Source organism: Trachemys scripta, chromosome 2 (assembly GCF_013100865.1).
Source record: "Trachemys scripta elegans isolate TJP31775 chromosome 2, CAS_Tse_1.0, whole genome shotgun sequence".
Classification (NCBI taxonomy): Eukaryota; Metazoa; Chordata; order Testudines; family Emydidae; genus Trachemys; species Trachemys scripta.
Genome location: NC_048299.1, coordinates 220,524,296 through 220,545,171, shown reverse-complemented (window position 1 = coordinate 220,545,171; position 20,876 = coordinate 220,524,296). Strand labels below are relative to the sequence as shown.

The 20,876-nt window shown below is 39.5% G+C and overlaps 1 protein-coding gene across 1 annotated transcript; it reads left to right on the top strand.

The window, feature by feature from the left end:
• Positions 1-1,162: 1,162 nt before the first annotated feature.
• On the top strand, positions 1,163-19,737 carry ASPH (aspartate beta-hydroxylase). The gene is given in 6 exon segments (XM_034762990.1): positions 1,163-1,577; positions 6,187-6,240; positions 6,243-6,335; positions 6,839-6,883; positions 8,451-8,519; positions 18,609-19,737. Coding segments are annotated over 6 exon segments (519 nt in total). The 5' UTR covers positions 1,163-1,561; the 3' UTR covers positions 18,851-19,737.
• Positions 19,738-20,876: the final 1,139 nt, after the last annotated feature.

Below are 20,876 nucleotides of genomic sequence, written 5' to 3'. Positions count from 1 at the left end.
GTGAAAAGTGATATTTGTAACAGACTTATTCAGCCCTGGTAAGCTGGAGGACAAATTAAGCCTTGGATTGGGAGGTGGGTAGGGAGGCAGAGTGGGCCAGGGGCAGCAGCAGGGGCTAGAGGCGATGGGGTGGTGACCCTAGACAAGGCCAGAGCCTGCAGCCATAGGATGGAGCCTGTTGCCGTGTGGCCGGAGAACAGAGCCCACCACCCCAGAGCTGAAGCCAGAAGCTTGAACCTCACCACTCCTGGGAAGGTGGGGAACTCTCACAGGCGTTTGTGGCTCTGCTGCTTCCCCCCTGCACCCCTCAATCACTACCCAGGAGGCTGTGGCCACAAGAAAAGCCCCTGGTGGCCGCATTTGAGAAACAAGTGTATGCTTATCGTTGTCAAAACAGCATTTTCAGATATCCGTGTGTGATAGACTATACATAGTAATTACCTTAACTGGCCCCCATTATATGGCTACTGTCTCCACCACCTATTCTGTGTCTTTTCCCTATTATTAGAATTCACTTCCTATTTTATTGTACTTGAATCACAAGTTATATTCGCTGAGCACTGCCAAGTCAGAGTAGTGCAGGTTTTCAGAACAGAAAAGGAGGTGAAGGATGTCCCTATATTTGATTGTGCTACATTATTTTAGAAATGTTAGGCTTCTAGAGAGATGATGTGATTACTCTTGGTAAAATCAATATGGGCTTTGTAGGAAAATGCTTATTTAATAAGTAAAAAAACTGTGTGTGTGTTTATGCTGCGGAGTTTGAGAAGTCATTTTGGGACTGAAACCGATTTTCATTCCTTCTTGCTAATGCAAAATGGCCAATAGCCCTGACCCAAATTAAGAATACTAGAGGTGAAGCTGAGGTGCAGTTGAAATATCTGGAAGTTACTCTGAGAATAAATATGAATTCCTGGAGGTTCTTAGTAGTCATGTTTAAGAGAATTTTTCATTTGTAGTTATTTAGCTGTGTTTTATCCTTAATGTGGACAGCAACAAGTTTCAAATAAACTATTTACTAAGGATGTTAGGAAAAAGTGCATGTGCCAACGCAAGTTTCTTGGGTGAAGGCTAGCTTGAAAAATGCTACATAGACAAACTCTGGGTCCAGACTTTTGTTTTAGTTTATGCTGCTGGATCTAATGCCCTTACAACTCAGGCATTGAGGCATGGCTTATTACAAAAAATACAGCAGCACAGTTTGTTCTCTTTCATTTGCCTGGTATGTTTGGTGTTCAGGGATTAAGGGAGGAGAAAGGACCAGCTATCCAGAATGCTTTGTTAAGAGGAGGGAGTAAATTTGATTGTCGTCAGCACTGGATTTCCATATGAGTGCTTAAAAGCCTGTAGCTTGTGAAGATGATTGCTCTAAAAATAGCTTCAGAGAGAGTTTGCAGTCAGGTCCAGTTTCAGGTTCTAGCTGAGTTAGCTTTATTAAACTTTCTTTTTTTAACCACTGTTGCAAGACTAGATTGAGGGTAACTCGTTCCTTGTTCCACTTGGATGTTGATTTTGGACTCCAATATACTTATTTTATCCATGGATAAGGGACAGTAATGCCATGGCTGAAGATTCAGGTATAATTCTAACCTTTGGCAGAAACTAACCAAAAAAATGCATGATTTGTGATTTGGCTGTCTGTTTTTTGTGCTCAACAGAATAACCAGCTTATTGTAGTATGTGGGTGCTTTGGATTCAGTTTACTATTTTGCTCTGCATCACAAACTGTTTTATTTTTGCTATTTAAATGAATTCTGAAGTAGAGATCTTTTTTCCTAGGTTTTATGGCAGGTGGTCAGTCATACTCAACATAGTTTTTTAGCAATATATTCCTATTGAAATGGGAGGAATATTTTTTTACATGTGAAGGTTTCACTTGAACATGCTGTTGGTTTGTTTGTTTACTTTATTTATTTATTTAAGGTAGAGCAAATTTCCGAACATATTAAGAACCGTAGGTAAATGAACAAATTTGTTCCCATATAACCTCTTTATTCATAGAAACCAGTCCTAGCCAGTAGGTTAACATTTGTTATTGAAGAGTATTATGCAGTTCAAGACACTTATGACATCTGTATAAAGACATATGGCAGGGTAAGCAAAGGCTTACCAGATATGGAAACTGACCTACTTTCTGCATAGCTGATATGTGCAGAGAAAGGACTTCAAAGTTGAATTAACTCCCTGGAATGAGTTCAAATCCAGAGTTAGTATTCCTTAATGGTTAGCTAGCTTTTAGGTCTGACTCTGTATATGTATGTTTGCCTCTGCAAATGATGAATGAATCTTATGATGACAAATTTAACATTTGCTTTTAAAAAAAATTGTTGCAAGTTAGAGCAGATCTGTTTTGTTTGAGTTCTGTATAGCAAAATTGTTCAAAGCACTTAGAGGCTGGGAGTCAAAGCTTGCAAATGGAAGCTACACTTGTAACAGATGTTTGTGTTGTAGGATCTGATTCTGCGAGACTTGGATACAACTGTTTTTTAGAAGTGGAAGTGTGCAGCAGTAATATTAGGTTACTTATTTAATTAAAAAAACTATTATTTAGATGTCCTGTCTTGTTGTCTGTGGTACATAGTCCTTTTTCCAGAGACACATAGTGGTAAAGAAAGTGCCACGAGAGAAAAGAGTATAGAAAAATGGAAGTGTAAAATAGAATCCTGCTATATTTGCTTATGCAAATACAAATAGTTTTCTTTAATGATACGATATACGATCTTTGTCACAGACTTCTTTTAAAACGCCCATTTAATATAAACTGTTCTTATGAAACATAATTGTGATTATGTACTTGTAAGAGTTGGATGTGTGGTGGTTTAGCTTATAAAATGGCATATTTATCTATGCTCTCTGTAAACATTCAGTAACTTCTTAGCCAGGGAATTTTTTTTTTTATTCCTCATTTTTTTTTAATGTGATTTGTAATATTTGCTGAATATTACAACACATTGTTTATCTTTGCCTGCAACCTTCCCTTGTGAATTTAACCAGTAATCATTAGTGTATTGAACTATACTCACATGTCCAAGCATGAGGTTAAACCGTCCTAATCTTTTTCTAAAGATTATTGGAAACCCCATACTAGGGGAACGTTATGGTTAGAATGTCAAAGAAACAGAATTCTATACTTCTTTTCTGTTCTTATAATCTGTGCTTCTAGGACCAATATTAAATAGAATTTTTTTCCACTATAAATATTGCATCAGTAACAACTGAGCTAAGGCAGCTGTTTTTGTGACTCTTTACTCTGCATATGATGCAATGGATATGGTGAAAGGTTAGCTTAGTATGTCTGTGATCCTGACAACAAGGAGGAACTGGAAGCCCTTCTGCGCTGACTTCCCCTCCCTCCCCTGTCCCTCTCTCATGTAAGTCAGCTAAAGAGGCCACCACTGTCCCTGCTTCCTCTAGCCTTATCTAGGGCTAGTACCTTATAGTGTGCTTTTTTTTTTTTTTACTTTTGATCATTTAGGTCTAGTTTTGCCTAATTAATCCTACTAGAGATGGCAAACAAATATTTGATTAGACTTAATATGATAATACTGACATTAAACACAAATCTTAATCACAGTACATTAATGATGCTTAAATAATCTTTGTATTTGAAAAACGTATAACATATCTTTTTAATTAGGTAAAGATTTGGCCTAAACTATTTGGGTTAACTCCATTGTCTGGCAACCTTTGAAAAGTTGAGCCATTACAGTAACTTAGCGGCTGTATTGTTTGATTATAATACCCTTTTGTAAAGTTTTTACTTTTCCCCGGTGGGTTTGAAGTGCATGAACGTTACACATCTAAATAATCACTAGTTCCTTTTCCTTCTCATTAATTGTATTGGCCGACTCCCTTCACCTGTGAGAAAATCCAGGAAAAAACTTGATTATTCTGTTCTTCATTTTATTTACGTTTATAACGTGGTGTGTGTTCTTTTAAAAAATGTGGCTAATGTTTTTTGGTATTTTTACTTTTATTTTTAAAATAATTCATGAGCTTTCTTATTTTTAGCTGTATTTTTTCATTGTAACTTTAAATGTAAATTTAATATCTCCAAGAAACATCTTGAAGGTTTAAGAGATTCTCCAGATGCATCAAGAGCATTGATGAATTCTGTGCTTTCAGGACCATAGTTCAGATGAATGAGAGCTGTTAATGGATGTTGCTTCAAAAAGGGACTTAACTATTAGTTAATAAAGTTAACCAGTTAAACAATTAAAATTTAGTTCGTTTAACCAGTTAGCCGTTAACCAAGGTCCCTCCAGCCTGCCTGGCGCAGCGGGGATCGGGGGTCCCTCCGGCTGACCTGGTGCAGTGGAAGCAGAGGTTAACGGTTAAAGTCAGTTAATGGTAAGCTATTGCTTACCTGTTAACCGTTTAACCTTTTACATGTCTAGCTTCAGATTATCATTTTTCTGGAGTTGTTTTGAGGAGTCTGCTAGCTGTGCTTTCTGTTCCACAGAAAAATTGAACTTTGGTTAGTCAGTATTTGGAGTTCCTCCTCAGTACTTTTTCCAGGTTGATTTCCCCTCCCCCCCGAATGCTTGACTTTTAACCATTTTCAGTAGACATTGAGTCCTTGAACGGGGTGATCTGTGCTTCAGGGAATGTAGATTGATTCAAAGTAGGATCTTGGGTTGCTGCGTGGCACTTTTTATGAAGCCTTCCAAAAGGGTTTAAGTCTGTGCTTTAAGGCATATTCAATTTTAGGAGGTTCTAGCTTCCTTTATGGAAGTGGCCTACTCCTTCCATTAATTTATGCCTAAATTATTTCTGCTTAGCATGTTAGCTGAAATACTGTCTTCAGTTTGTTTTCAGGGAACAGTTCCCAAAGATTTGTGCTCTGGATACATTAAGGTCTGTAATTACTCTTTAAACATTATGGGCTGTATTAACCAAGTCTTAACTCAGCAATGCAAGGAGTAGGTTGTTCTCCTGCTTAGATTATGACTGTCTGCAAGATTAAGACTGGAGAGCAGGGACTACCTGTCTAATTCTTCTGTGAGAAGTGGGTGGGGAGTAGGAATAGCACTGGGTCTGCCATCACTTGCCAGCAAGAATTGTTGGCTAGGTACACAGCAGGGAGTAAACTGCTGTATGAAAATGTTTGAAGTAACCTTTTCCCTAGAGCAAGGGGGAAGCAGGGGAGAAATTTTGATGCTCTGAGTCACATTTCTTTCTCTGCCCTTAATAAAGGGAAGCTCGTACCAGATTGTAATTTTACAGTTTAGCTCTTTGAATTGGGTACATAATACACTAACTCTGTTTGTTTTTAACATGAAGGCTTTAGAAACTTTTGGCAAATGGATAAAATCCATCATTTGCCTCATCCTTTTTGAGTAGTAGAGAAGGGAACAACAAGGTGTCTGAGTTCCAGATCAAAACCTGTAATGTGTTCTAGCATTTGAGCTCTGTCTACATACGTGACAATGGTGTGGTTTTTTAAAATGAGTTACCTCAGTCAATTTATCTTAACTAGATTGAAAATCCCCTTTAAACCAGTGTAGATCTGATTTAACACCTCTTAGATCCTTTGATCTGGTCATATTGTCACTTTGGTGGGAGCCTAGGAAACAATACAACCAATTTAAACCATCTAAAAGGAGTTAAACTGTGTATATACTGGCATTAAGGAGGTGGATGTTCAATCACATTAGCTTCACTCATTTAAAAAACACATTTTTTGCCATGTACGCAAACCCTGGAAGTCTATTACAATTACTACTACTAATAAAGGAGATAATAGTAGTGAAAGTAACTTAAACCTGATCGAAAACTTACACTGGTCTAAAACTTGTCAAACTATCTATGTCACTTGGGGTCAACACGACTTAAGCCCTGGTACTGAGCCCAGAAAACTGCTAGGTCAACAGATGAATTTTTCCGTCAACCTAGCTACTGCCTTTCCAGGGGGTGGATTTACAACAGTGATTGGGAAAAACCCTTTCTATTGTTGTAGCAAATGTCTACACTTTAATGCTATAGTGGTATAGCTGCAGTTGTGCCACTGTAGTGCTTGTAGTGTAAACAGCCTTACAAAAGTTATTGAGCACTTCGTATTACTGAAACATTATTCTAGAATACTTTTACTTGCACAATTTGTAAAAACATGCATACTTTTATAATAAAATATTATGCCTTCTAATAGTAATCCAGTTTCCATGTTTACACATCTTACTTTAACAGAGACAAAGCATGGAGGAAACAAGAATGGGAAGAAAGAAGGCCTCTCTGGAAGCTCATTTTCACCTGGTTTATGGTAATAGCACTGCTGGGAGTTTGGACATCAGTAGCAGTTGTCTGGTTTGAACTTGTAGATTATGAAGAAGTTCTAGGTAAGAACTTTGTCTTAATATGTATAATTTAGTATGTCAGAAAATGTGCTACGTGTATCTTCATTCATTGAAGAAGCATTTTCCGATTTTCAGGAAGAAAGACTGAAGATTTAATCTTGCCTTCAGATAGAAATTCACCAATTTGTAAATTAACTACTGCACATATATTTTCAAGTGTATTATTTTTACAAGATAAATATGTCAGTGGACTCCATCCTATGATAGGATGCATACTGTGCTTTGTGTATCATGCTTAAAATTCACAATTCCAATAGTGTTTAAAAAAAAAAAAACTTCATATTTGTTAGGCGCTAAGAAATCTGTCCAGTGTTCACCTGACATTACACATGCAGATGCTTTGTTAGTTTGTCCTTGATCTTTGATGCAGGTGAAGCTAGGAGAATATTTTATACTTGAACTGTAAGGTTCAAGCATCTGATTTAAAATCTGATCAGGGTCTGATGATGCAAATAATGGTTTTTGTATTTTTACCATGCATGCAGCCAAAGCAAAGGACTTCCGTTATAACTTGTCAGAGGTACTTCAAGGTAGGCTATTGGGAAACAAACTTCCTTCACTCTTCCTGGGATTAAAATCTTATGCTAATCATATTCTGCTTTACTCTTTATTTTAACTTTTAAAAAATTGTTTCTTTCCTTCAGTCATTATTCAAATGAAAGACTCCGGCATTCTATTATTTCTGACTTTTCTTCCTATTCTTGGAGAAAATGCAATTCTTCTTTACTAGCTGAATGTTACAGAATTTCTAACTATGTACTTTAACCTGAAAATCAACAGCAATAATTTAGATTTCATTGTTGCAACAGAATAGTGATGGCTTACTTTGTCTACTCTGGACCTGTTCCTGGAATTCAGCTTCCACCAAACTGTGTGTGTTATTTTCTAAACTATATTTTAGTTTATTAAAATATTTTCTGTAGGATTATTTTTTGTGGACAAGAACAGGAAAATAGTGGTTACTTTTTGTGTTTTTTGTTTTTTGTAGAAATTCTGCCACGGTTTTAGTGGTTGGTGACAGTTCTTTCCTAAAGGAAAAAAGCAATGGCATGCTCACGATAAACTGATAAGCTGTGATAACCTCTAAATTTTACAACTCCTCCCCATGATCTTACAGCATTGTGAGTCAGGCTTGAGTTTTGCCATGATATTGAGATTATCAAAAACTAATTAAGTATTAAATGACCTACTAATTCATTTGTTGATCCCAGGAAACATCTACTTTTAGATGACATAGTTTTAGGTAATACTTTATTTTCTAAAAGAGACTATGTTCCCCGGAGTGTTAACTCAATGGCTGCTAGAGCTACTGTGGCCGAAATAAAAGAAAAGCAAGACCTCTAATGTTTTGATCATGTATTAAAAATCCTTACTAGATTTTACTGATTAAGTCAGCTACCATTTATGACATGTTGCTTTTGCTTAGCCATGTATACCAGGGCTCATGACTAGTGGTGGTGATATGGCCTGGATGATGATTAGTTTCTTAGCTATAGTAAACATATGTAGCCATTGGTGATATATCTGTGAATTCTTTCCCACTTTTTGTGGGATATGGGCTGCTTCTGTTCCATTAACCCAATACGGAAACCAGTCACCATAATTTTAACTGTCCGATTAACATTTTTATATATGGGAAGTGTCTAGAATAGCAGTCAGTAATTAGAAAGAAAAAAGAGATGGTGATTATATGATTGCATAAATTTGGTTGATTACACCCTTTCAGATTGCTCGTTTTTACACTGCTAGCTTTGAATTCAATACATTCAGATAAAGTGCACAATTTCTAATTGAATTATATACTTGCTATTGTGAGTGACAGACTAAAGAAATTATGCATTGAAATAGATATCGACCATACTCCAGTAAGAATCACATTTAGAGAATGTGTTGTACTCAGTATGGTTTTGCAGTTTTACGCATGACCTAAAATTGAGTTAAGCAGAGAGAGGCTAAATTGTTAATGTTAATAATAATATATTAAAATATAAAAAATATATACAACCAACTGTATATAATGAACACATGTTGAACATATTACTTTGGAAGCATTTTACTCAAGTCCTTCATCCTTATCCCTTCTTTTTTGCATTTTAGGCAAGCTTGGGATATATGATGCTGATGGAGATGGAGATTTTGATGTGGAAGATGCCAAAGTTTTGCTAGGCAAGTACACACAGAACTTTTTGGATTACAATCTGAAGGCTATGTTAAATAGACTTCAGTATTTCATATGGCTTGATTTGTCTTAGTTTATGATATTAAGTGATTAAATCGGGAAATAGAGAAATACCTTAAGAATATAATTCTTTGCATGAAAATTGTAGGAACTCTTTTTTTTCCTCCTAGTATCTTTACAAAATAGGTAGAATTATTTAGTACCTCACATTGCTTGACTTTAAGATCCTCAGGCCTCAAAGTATTCACTTATCACTATACCAAGATATTTTTAATTGATTATTTTATGTAAGATGGACCAGTACTTCAAATGCTCATAGTATTACAGCATTGTTCAAACAAACATATGTCAGATCTATTGTAAATCAGGTTGTAGCAGAAATAATTAAATATTCTATAAATGCTTTCAATACATTAAAAGTATGAGAATTTTGCATTTATTTTCTGTTGTCAGAGGGGTCATGAAAGCTCCAAAGATCACTGTTTGCTTCCTTTGCCCTTCAAAGGTCTTGCATAACATTGATTATCCCTTTGACATAGAAAAAGCCTAGTGTAGGCTTCCTCTGGAGCACACCAACATTAGTCCATTTGTGCCTACAGAATATCTTTTCTTGTACTCACCTGGAATTTTAGGGGAGATATTTCTAAAACATAAACTTCAGATACTACTCATGTCAATGCACTACAGCAGATTCATTAAGACCTCTGGACCACCATGTCTCAAACTTGGATCAAGACTTGCACAGTTATTTCATATGTAGCTGAAAATAAGTTCCATGTTGGGTTTTGACTTCAGTTTTTTTTCTTTTGTTCTTTTGTTCAAATTAACCCATTCAGAGTTCTGGGGACATATATAAATGTTACCAATAAAAAAAAATACATATACTGTTTGGACTGATGTCCAAACTAAATCTTTCTGAATCTCTCCCACAATTCCCTTCCACTCTATTATAACAACATTGATCATTACAGTCTTTAAAAAAAAAAAGTGAACAGGGATCCTGAATAGAGGGAAATAAGGAGCAATATATTGATATCAAAACTCACCTCACTGTTGAAACTAAAGAGAAAATAATTTGTGTTTTTGTTGATTAGAAAACTTTGAAAAATTGTTACTCAGTGTACAAAGCTGGTGAAATACTTTGTCATCAAATGGAATTAGAGTAACTATTTACCTTCACTGTTTGCATCTTGATGGTGCATCATTGCAAAATATTACATAAGAACAGCCATACTGGATCAGCTCAAAGGTCCATCTAGCTCAGTATACTGACTTGCGACAATGGCTAACGTAACATGCTTCAGAGGGAATGAACAGAATAGGCAATCATCAAGTGATCCATCCCATGTTGCCCATTCCCAGCTTCTGGCAAACAGAGGCTACGGACACCATCCCTACCCACCCTGGCTAATAGCCATTGATGGACCTATTCTCCATGAAATTGTCTAATTCTTTTTTGAACCCAGTTATAGTCTTGGTTTTCACAACATCCTCTGGCAAAGAATTCCACAGGTTGACTATGTTGTGTGAAGAAATACTTCCTTTTGTTTGGTTTTTAAACCTGCTGCCTATTAATTTCATTTGGTGACCCCTACTTCTTGTGTTGTGTTGGTGCCACACTTCAGTGCAAACTTCCAGTATAGAATCAGGACGTTGTGCATGCTCTCTGAATGGCCATTTAGTGCTACCCTCCCCGATTTTTGTCTGAAGAGAGAGGCAAGAATCTTTGTTCTTCAGTCCATTTGTTTAGCTCTTCTGTGTAGGGAGAGAACTCCTGAGATCAGAACTATACTCAGTCTACTGAAGATCAGGTAGAGCAAGAAGAATTCTAATCAAACCTATGACTATGGGTGCTCTGTGTGTCTGTAGAGCTACAGATTGGGAGCTGTCACTGAACATTACACATGCTTGTATTTTATCTTGTTTTCTGTCAGCTTATGATGAACTCTAACAGATTTTTTTTTTCCTGTAATCATTCTGCAAATCTGAATTTTCTCATGGTGTATATAAATAGGACAGTACTCTGACTATTGCTTTTCATGCCAGTCTCATTCTGGCTGCAAAGCTGGAAGCAAGATACTGTGTTGCTCTTCGATACATCTCCACTTTTACAGAACTTGATATGATTGGGGATTCTGCCAGTTATGTGACACTGTTTCTATAATAAACTCACCTTCCCATGTGCATAAAACATAAATACAGTCTCCTTTAAATATGTTAGAAAAGGTCACAGATTAGTTACTCCCCCCTCTCCCCCCAAATACCAGTTTTGGAATATAATTTTATTGTTACATCAATATGTTCTGGAGGATGGGAAAAAATAATTTGGTGGTTTTAAGAAGTTCTGTTGCAGATTAATACACAAACTTTAGGAATTAAAAAGTAAAACTTGTCAAGTGATGAGTCCATAGTATGATTTAATTGCAGGTCACATTTTAGGAAAGAAAGCGATAGTAACCAAGGGGCTTGGTTCTGTTTATTATCTATTTATACAAGGTTACTGGCTGTATAGTACCATATATATTCATCGTGCTCTTAAGGCCAGTAAAAGACATGACCCTGCCCTGAGAAACGTGCCGTCTAAAATTAAATCTGTGAAGCTAATGAAGAAACACGTATATTAATAAGGCTACTTCATCTGCTTGTGTGTAACTATCCAAGTACTTGCCTGTTGTGACTATTTTATTATGTATCTTGTGTGACTTTGATTAGAATTTTTTTTTTCTTTTTGTCAAAGGATATCTTTTGTGGTGCCTATATCTGTGGGAGTACAATATTAAGAGATTATTTCTGTGCTAATTTAATACAGTATTAATAATGAGAAGATCTTTACTGAATAATATTTAATGCTAATAAACAATTTTTTTTCCTGCTCTTTAACTGGCCTTTAAAGCAGGAGAGAAACCACTGATCTTTAAATTCCCAGACATCAACTTCCAATAATGCTGTAGCTGCTAGCAGGAGGTTTAAAATGTTGTTTTAGTTAACAACTTAATTACAAATGCAATTTACATTTTCTAAATAGTGAAAAGTGTTTCTCACCAAGGTGCTTTCAAGAGGAACAAAAGGAGTGTAGGTTTTTATTGCAGGGGTGTGATAAGTAGTTGATTTAATATACCGTGTGCTACAATATTTATGTACCCTGGAACATGAGGAGATTGCAGTATCAACCTTAAATTTATTTTGTATTGATTTTGGATGCTATTGCTCTTCCTGTTGAAGTGATTGACTTCAGTGGGAGCAAGGTTGGGTGTTTGGGTAGTACTCTTCATATATTTGAAGCAGTAGTGTGTGGGTGGGCAGAGAACTTTTATCTTTCTGCCCAAACAGAACAGTTATCTGGGTTTTTAAGTTCAGTCCCTGAACTGTATATACTTCTCTGATGCCATCAGTTGTAGGCCCTTATTTTCAGGCTGAATTGATTTAAGTTTTGGGGGATCTTTGGAAGATGCATAAAAAGACATTGGGGATGGCCTACAACTACTGCATGAAGCATTGAAGTTGCACTGGTGTAAATGAGGGCAGAATTTTGGTCCAACTTTAAGCAACTATAAGGTTCCTGCATTATTTTGGCTGGAGTAAATAAATGTGTGGCTAATTTAAATCTATATTGGTTTTCTCCATATGTGTTATAATTTTGTTTTTAAAAATTAGTGCAAAGCATCATGTTTTAAGTTGCCAAACCATGCAGTAAACAAAGTAATCAAGAATAGATATTAGCTTTTTTAATCCTGCTGTTCTTTCTTTGCTGTGTTACGCACCCTTTTATAAAAATAAAATAAAAATCTATTCCCCTTTTTGGTCTAAGACAGACACTTTAGGATTTCTCTAGGATGGTTTTCATATAGGCAATGTATATTAGCTTGGGTTTTGGATTTTTTTTTTTTTTTTTAAAGACTAAAAAAAGTGCTTTTGGCAGTCTTTTTCAAGTTCACCACTAACTGCCTGTTAATTGGCTGGTTATCTGTTGTGTTCTTCCTATATTGTTGGAACATATTGATTGCTGGCTACTTTCTAGTAGTACAGAGCCAGAGCAGTGGTTTCTATATACAAAAAAATGTAAAATCATTGTTTGTATTATTGCTCCCAGAGACCCCACTTAAATCAAGCTCCTGTTGTGCATAAAACTGTGCAAACATAATAAGTATTCACCTCAAAAGAGTTTATAGTCTGTACACTTGTAATTTTGATTTCTTTTAGTAGCTCTCCACTGCTCTGCCAGCCCCAGCTCATCCTGTTTTTGTTTTAAAATGAATAAATATACTTTTTTGACATAATTCAGCCTGCGGATCAGATCATGTCTTGTGTTGTATCCTCAGCATGCCAGCAGGGGGAATTGTCAAGCAAGTACAAAAAAAATTATACTATGGTGCTATAGAAAACTGAGGTAGAAAGGATAGAAAACTCTTGATACCCACCTCTATATATAAGCTGGAATGAGCAGAATAACTCCAGCAGCACTTGATCAGGCCAATGGATATTGACTACGAGCAAATTTTACCCTTTACTTGTGACAAACTTTTTTTTGTTTAAAATCACAGTTGTTAAACTAAACATTGTTCTCGGATGTTGTCATAGAGATTTAATAATTGTGAGCTCTACAGTTTAATTACCTTAAATTGGATTTGACCATTCTAAGCAGAGATGCTTAGTTTCTTCTTTGAGCGCTTACTCATGTCAATTCCATGTTAGGTCTGTGCATGCCCATGTGCACAGCTGCCAGAGAATTTTCCCCAATAGTATTCGTAGTGCTGGGCGTAGTGCCCCCTGGAATCCTGTGCTCCTGCATTGTTATAAGGGACAGTGCCATCCCCACACCCTCTCAGTTCCTTCTTACTGCCCATTGCTGGACAGGTCTTACTGCCAGTTGCTGGAATGTCCTTCTCTCTTGCACTTGCAAGTGTTCCTAGTGGTTTTTGGTCTCCGTTTCTTGTATATAGTTACCTATTAGTTCTTAGTTGTTAGATTAATTAGTATAGATAGTGGTCCCAACATGGAACATGATCCTAGGGCGCTCCCCCATACTGAAGAAGGATAAGAAAGCAGTGGTGGGAGCTAGAGCCAGGACCCATGCTGCGCCACTTGTCCTCTCCTGAGCTGCACGCGGGAGTATCTCATGGCTCCGAGCCCAGTGTGGGAACCACCACCAAAATCTGGGAGCATTCGGGACTTGCACCTGCGAGCCCCTTTGACACCGGCCACATTTCAGGCGGCAAGGGACCTGATGGCCCTCCCCATGCTGCTCACATTGCAAGACTAACCTTTGAACTCGAAGTCAGTGAAGGTGGCTTCCTCCGGAGGAAAACCCCTCATGCGCCCACCTGATGCCAGGACCCCACTCCCATCAGTCATCCACATCTGAGAAGCGAGCCCCAGCGCCGCCTGTGCAGTTGCGGTTGTCTGACTCGGACTCCAATGCCAGTACTGAGGCTCCAGCAACGATTCCAGAGGCAACTACCCCAGTTACAGGGGAGGTTCCAGCCCCTCCCATAGCATTAGCATTGTCCTCATCTCCCCAGATGATGTGGAGGCTGATCCTGCCCACCTGCTCCTATTGGACGACTTTCAGGCTCACCAAGAGCTCCTTAAACTGGTCATCTCGAATTTGGAGCTAGAAGTGGAGCTGAAGGAGCCCACAGACAGCCTCTTGGGTATTCCGGCTGCAGCGCCCCCTCTAAGGTTTCGCTACCAGTCCATGAAGGAGTGCTGAAACTAGTCAAAGCACTCTGGCAGACCACGTCATCTCTGCTCCCAACGTCGAAAAGGGCAGAGAAAAAGTATCCTGTCCTGACCCAGCGTTATGAATACATGTACTTTCACCCACCGCCCGGGTCCCTGCTGGTGCCCGCTGTAAATAAGTGGGAGAGATGGGGTCAAGCGAGCACCACACATAAAAATATGGACACAAGAAGGCTGGACTTGTTTGGAAGAAAAACTTATTCAACCGCCAGCCTCCAACTTGGGATCTCCAACCAGCAGGCATTGCTGGGGAGATATAGATATAATATCTGGGACTCCGTGATGAAATTTAAAGACTCCTTACCTCAGGATTCGAGGCAAGAATTCCTGGCCATCGTAGTTGCCTTGGATGAGGCTGACTCAGTGGCCAGGTCAATGGCCTCGGCAGTGTCCATGTAGCACAGCTCATGGCTGCAGTGCTCTCTTTTCTCCAGAAGTGCAGCAGTCGGTCTAAGACCTCCCTGTCAAGGGCAATGCCCTGTTCTCCGAGCTGACATTGCCAATCTGTATGGGCTGAAAGACTCAAGGGCCTCGCTGCGATCTTTGGGCCTATACGTGCCCCTGGCCTCCAGAAAAGGCTTCCGGCCGCAACCACTCACAAGTTCTGAGGACTTCTTAGGCACGAGCCCTTCAAGAAGAAAGGAAAGGGCTATAAACGAAGACAGCCTGCACCTTCCACCTCGGCCTACCCAGCTGGCCCTAAATAGGTCTTTTTGAAGGCGTGCCTGAGGGCGGCGTACCAGACTTAGCCCAGGATCCAACCCTCTGACCTTTTTGTTTTTGACCGTTTATTTCCATTCCATAATTCATGGTCCCAAATAACTTTGGACCAATGGGTGCTCTCCACCTGGACACTTGGATGAAAATTGCAGAATGTATCCATCCCTCCCTCTCATCTCCCAGTCCTGTCCCTCTTCAGACACCCTTCTCACAAGCATCTCCTCGTCCAGGAGATTGGCCCTCACATGCAGGAGAGGCTTAGAGGTAGTTCCTCCATGCAGAACTTCTTGACATATTTGCTGAGGAGATGCAGGTCACTTTAGGATGGGCCTGAAGTCTCCCAATATTTCCTAATCCCAAAGGCGACCTCAGGCCCATCCTAAAGTGACCTGCATCTCCTCAGCAAACATGTCAAGAAGTTCTGCATGGTCTCCCTGTCCTCCATCATTACCTCCCTGGATCCGGGAGATTGGTACTCCGCCCTCACTCCAAAAGACGCTTATTTCCAGATCTCCATCTTCTGTGGACACAGAAGGGTCCTTCGATTCATGGTGGGCCAGCGCCACTACCAATTCACCACACCATCTTCGGACTTTCATCAGCCCCAAGGATTTTTACAAAGTGTATGGCGGTAGTTGCGGTTCACTTGAGACATCGAGGCATACAGCTCTATCCAGGCCTTGACAACTGGTTAGCCAAGGGCCATTTGCAAATTCAGGTTCAGCACAGGTCACTTGTCTAGGGCTGGGTCTGTTGATAAAGAAGCAGATAGCCACTCTGATCCCAGTACAGAGGATAGTGTGTGGTGTGTTTTTTTTTGTTTTTGTTTTTTTTTTTAAATAGGAGCAATGCTCGACTCTGGTCAGGCCAGAGCCTACATGCCAGAAGTCCAGTTCCCCCATGTCAGATCTCACCCGCTCAGGACCCCTCGGGTATGTTTTGAGATTGCTGGGGCAAATGGCAGCATGCACAGTATGCGTGGCTGCACTTCAGACCTCAACTCCTCCAGCAAACACCACCTGGAATTATTCCTCACAATCTCGTCTGCCGTTCTCACATCATTGACGTGGTGGGCAGATCCGTGATCAGTAATGACCAGGAGTCCCTTTGCCACTCTGTGCCCGTCAGTGACATTGGTATCAGATGCATCAGACCTGGAGTAGGGAGCCCACGTTGGCAATTGCAGTACCCAAAATCTCTGGTCACAGGAGGATCTCTCCCTCACCATGAATATCAGGGAACTGAGGTAGATTGGCTTGGCTTGCCAGGTGTTTCTTCCTTACCTCTTGGGCAAGATGGTGCAGATACTGACGGACAATATAGCCTTGATGTTCTATAATAAACAAGGAGGGGCTCGTTCCTCAGCCCTGTGTCAGGAGGCGTTACGGTTGTCGGACTTCTTCGTCCAACATGTTCACCTCAAGACAGTGCACCTTTCAGGGGACTGGAATATGCTAGTGGATTGCCTTAGCAGGTCCTTTTCCTCTCGCCACGAATGGTCTCTCCACCCTGAGGTAGTCAGCGCCGTCTTCCAGAAGTGGTGGAATTTCCGAATGGACCCATTCGTCACCAGGCAGAACAGGAAATGCTAGCAGTTCTGCTCAATGTGAGGGCTCAGCAAGTGCTCCCTGTCCAATGCCTTTCTGCTCCCATCGTCTGGGGGGGGGGGGGTCTGCTGTACGCCTTTCCATCGATACTGTTGGTTCACAAGGGCCTCTTAAAGATCAAGAGAGACAAAGCAAAGATAATCCTAATCGCCCCCAGCATTGGTATAGCATACTTCTGGAACTTTTGGTAGCAGCTGGATTAGAGCTCATGATGTGCCTGGACTTGATCTCCCAGAACCAAGGCTGTTTACTCCATCTGAACCTCGCATCCCTGCACCTGGCGGCGTGACTGCTGTGTGGCTGAACTGGGAGGAACGAGCCTGATTGAAGCAGGTCCAGCAGGTTTTACTAGGTAGCAGAAAACCCTCCATCAGAAAGACCTACTTGGCCAAGTGAAAGCACTTCACCTATTTGGGCAGCTGATCAGAGTCTTGCCCCGACATAGTCATCTCTATAGACCATCTTGGACTACCTGCTCCACCTGAAGCACCATGGTCTGGCTCTATCCTTGGTCAGGGTCCATTTGGTGACCATTTTGACCTTCCATCCTCCAGTCCAGGGCAGGTCAGTATTCTCTATGAGATGACAGTCTGGTTCCTCAAGGGCTTAGAGAACCTATACCCAACAGGTCCACGTCCCGGTCCCTGTGGGACCCAAATCTGATTCTGTCCAGGCTTACGCAGCTCCATTTCAAGCTAATGGGTTCTTGTTCGCTGCTGTTCTCCTGGAACATTGCCTTCCTAGTGGCAATCATGTCGGTTAGAAGGGTCTCCAAAATCGGAGCCCTGACTTCAAACCCCCTTACATAGTGTTCTTTAAATAAAAGGTCCATCTGCACCCCCATTTGGCCTTCTTGCTAAAGGTGGCATCACAGTTCCACTACAGCCAGGTTTTTTTCTGCCTGTCTTATTCCCGAAGCCCCACGGTTTGGATGAGGAATATGGTCTGCATGCATTAGGCGTGCCTTGGCCTTCTACATTGAAAGGACTAGACTCTTTCGCAAGTCAACACAGCTCTTCGTGGCAGACAGGCGCTCTGCCCATGTCATCCCAGAGAATCTCGTCCTGGATAACCTCTTGCATCAGGTTTTGCTATGAGCAGGCAAAGGTTCCGCTGCCAGCCATCTTGACGGCCTCTTCACTGAGAGTTCAAGATTCGTCAGTGGTCTTCCTCGCACAAGTTCTGATCCCAGACATCTGCAGAGCCGTGACATGGTCATCTATTCATACCTTTGCATCCCACTACACTATCACCCAGCAGGCCTGGGACGACGCACGCTTTGGGAGAACAGGGCTGCAATCAGCATGCCTGTGAACTCTGAGCCCACCTCCAGGGATACTGCTTCTGAGTCACCGAACATGGAATCAACATGAGCAAGCACTCGAAGAAAAAAATGGTTACCTACCTTTCGTATCTGTTGTTGGTTTTTTGAGATGCGTTGCTCATGTCCATTCCATGACCTCCCACCCTTCCTGTCAGAGTTGCCGCAAGAAGGAATTGAGAGGGCACGGGGCCATTGATGCCCCTGCCCTATCGATACCACGAGGGGAAAAATCTCCAGCAGCTGCGCACGTGGGTGCGCAAACACCTAACACGGAATGGAAATGAGCAACACATCTCGAAGAACAGTTAGAAAAGTCAGAGGGGAAAAACAAACAAAAAAAGAAGTTACCTAAGACAGCTCCTGCTTTTTAATATTAAGTGCCACAAGAGACAAGATGAATATGATCATTATTCAGTTTGTTTACAGGGAGGAAGGTGTGAAAGAGGAACCAGATTTGCCATGTTGCCTGAAACAGTGACATGGTGCATGTATTGTCCAAATTTGAATCTCTACTTCTTTGCAGGGTGACACTTTTTGTAACCTCTCTTCTGTTTCTAATTAGCATTCCTGTAAAAACTGCTGTCTGGCATGAGATGTCTTTCATAGATCCTCCTTCTTCAGTTTCCTTTTTCCACCTAACTGCTGTCCTTTTTTTCTCTTTCTCTCTTTCCTCTATTCTTGTGTAGGCTTGACCAAAGATGGCAGTAATGAAAATATTGATTCCCTTGAGGAAGTCCTTAATATTTTAGCAGAGGAAAGTTCTGATTGGTTTTATGGCTTCCTCTCATTTCTCTATGATGTAATGACTCCTTTTGAAATACTAGAAGAAGAAGAGAGCGAAGCTGCAGATGATGTTGATGGTACGTCACAGAATGAAGGGGTTCAGGGAAAAAAGACTTGCGTTATTTTGGATTTACAGAACCAGTGACTGATTCAGGGGCTAATTTTATTGGCTTGTGAAAATGTCCATGCAATCAATCTTAATATAAGGCTTTATGGCAGTGGGTGGATTAAAAAACAAACCAAACCTTTAATGAACATTCTAAATATGAGCTAAAATCAGCCAGCCATGTGATATAGTTTCACTTCTTGAAAAGCCTTTCAGTGACTTTCTCCATTTTGTGACAGGGAGATAAACATTTACACAAATGTGTAATTATGCCTAGGATAAAATAACTAAATAAAAAGTGTCTGCAATTATGTAGTTGGCTTCTGTATGGTTTTGCTTCAACAATTTGTGCATTTTGTGCACTAAAATTGGCAAACTAACTATAGTAAGCTGTACCGTTACCCCTTATAAACATTTGTCTTTCTAACAAGCATTAATTGAGGCATTTTGTAATGGGCTTGATTACAAGATATTCTGGCATGATTAATATGTTATGTAAATATATATTTATATGTTAATCCTTACTAATATAGCTATTATACAAATGAGTGCTCTTATGAAATACCATATGATAAATTATTCATACCTTAAATTTAAAATTAATTTTCTGATTCACTGATTTCTCAGATACATGCTTTTTACCCCTTTAATTAGAAGCACTGTATTAATAGTGCTTGTAAATGTATTAAAAATTATTTTATTCTAGGTTAGTTAACATACTGTATTTAGGAAATAGCATGTCAATATGTTTGTCTAATTTGAAAGAGTTTTCAGTCTAATTTTTTGTATAATAATCACACCCTAAGGGCTGTTCTGATCTGTTTTCAAGGGATTTTTTTAGTGGGCATTTTATGAAAGTGGGGAATTGTGAATATGTATTTCTTATGTAATGATGAAATATATTAAAGATTACTCCACACAAAGTAGAATTTAATGTCTTCTATTTTTTGCCAAATTCAACAAACCTGATTCCATTTTTTCAAGGGTTAATCTGTTAAATTGTTTAATGCATGTTTCCAAAGTCTATTTTGGCATATGTGGATTTGTTGATTATGGCAGTTACTTTCACTGAGAAGCAGGTATTCAGTGATGTTCAATCAGCTTCAGTTCTTATCTAGTTCAGAAACCCTGAACTGAGATCTAATTTTAATATACAAATATGGTATATTCATATAATTAATTCTTTGATATAATTTTAATGTTGACAATACCATAAGCATTTTGTTAATGATGCCGGTTAACTTTGCTATGCTTACGTTTTGTAAAAAATTTCGATTATGAAACTCCTATCTCAGGGTTTTAATTTGTGATATCCACGCTGAAACTTAATGTGCTTTATTTTAAATGAATTTTGAATTGACGTGGCAGTTTTAAAGATATATAAATAGTATTGTAGCTCGGACAGCATTGATACATAATTCAAAATGAAACTAAGTGTAGTTGGCTTCTTGAACTGCAAGTAAATTGGGGAGTGAGGTACAGAATTTGTCTAGAAATATTAGGGAACTGCAAACACCCAGAATGGGCAATAATTACTTAGAGTGGGGTATAACCCAAAGAAACAAGATAAAGTGAAGGGAGGGAAAGGTCTGGTTGAGTGTCATGAACATTCTCAACAATAAGACACATTAAGAATGTAAGGGTGTTCTCCAAGGAAAATGGTGGAAGCAACCTGAGAACATATCCAGAGTCACCAGTTGGCTTCTTATGGGACATAGCCACCATATTTCCACTACTGTTCTTCACTAGCCTGATTACAGCTAGTGTGGGTATTCCTAACTGTGCTACAATTACAACTTAATATGAGGTGTAGATGTACCCAAAATCCCATTGACCTCAGTGGGAGCAGTGTTAAGTCAATGCTGAGCAATTGTGAAATCCCACTCTGAAAATCTATGATAAAAACTTAGTTTCATTGCACTGAAATATGTTAATTGTTATCTAACGATGTGAGGGACTTCTGTCTTGGAGGTCCTAATACAAGTTTAGTGAGTTTTAATTTTACTTTAGTGTTTTTAAAAAATTAAAATAAGTTTATCGTTGGGATTCCCTCCAAGACCTTTTC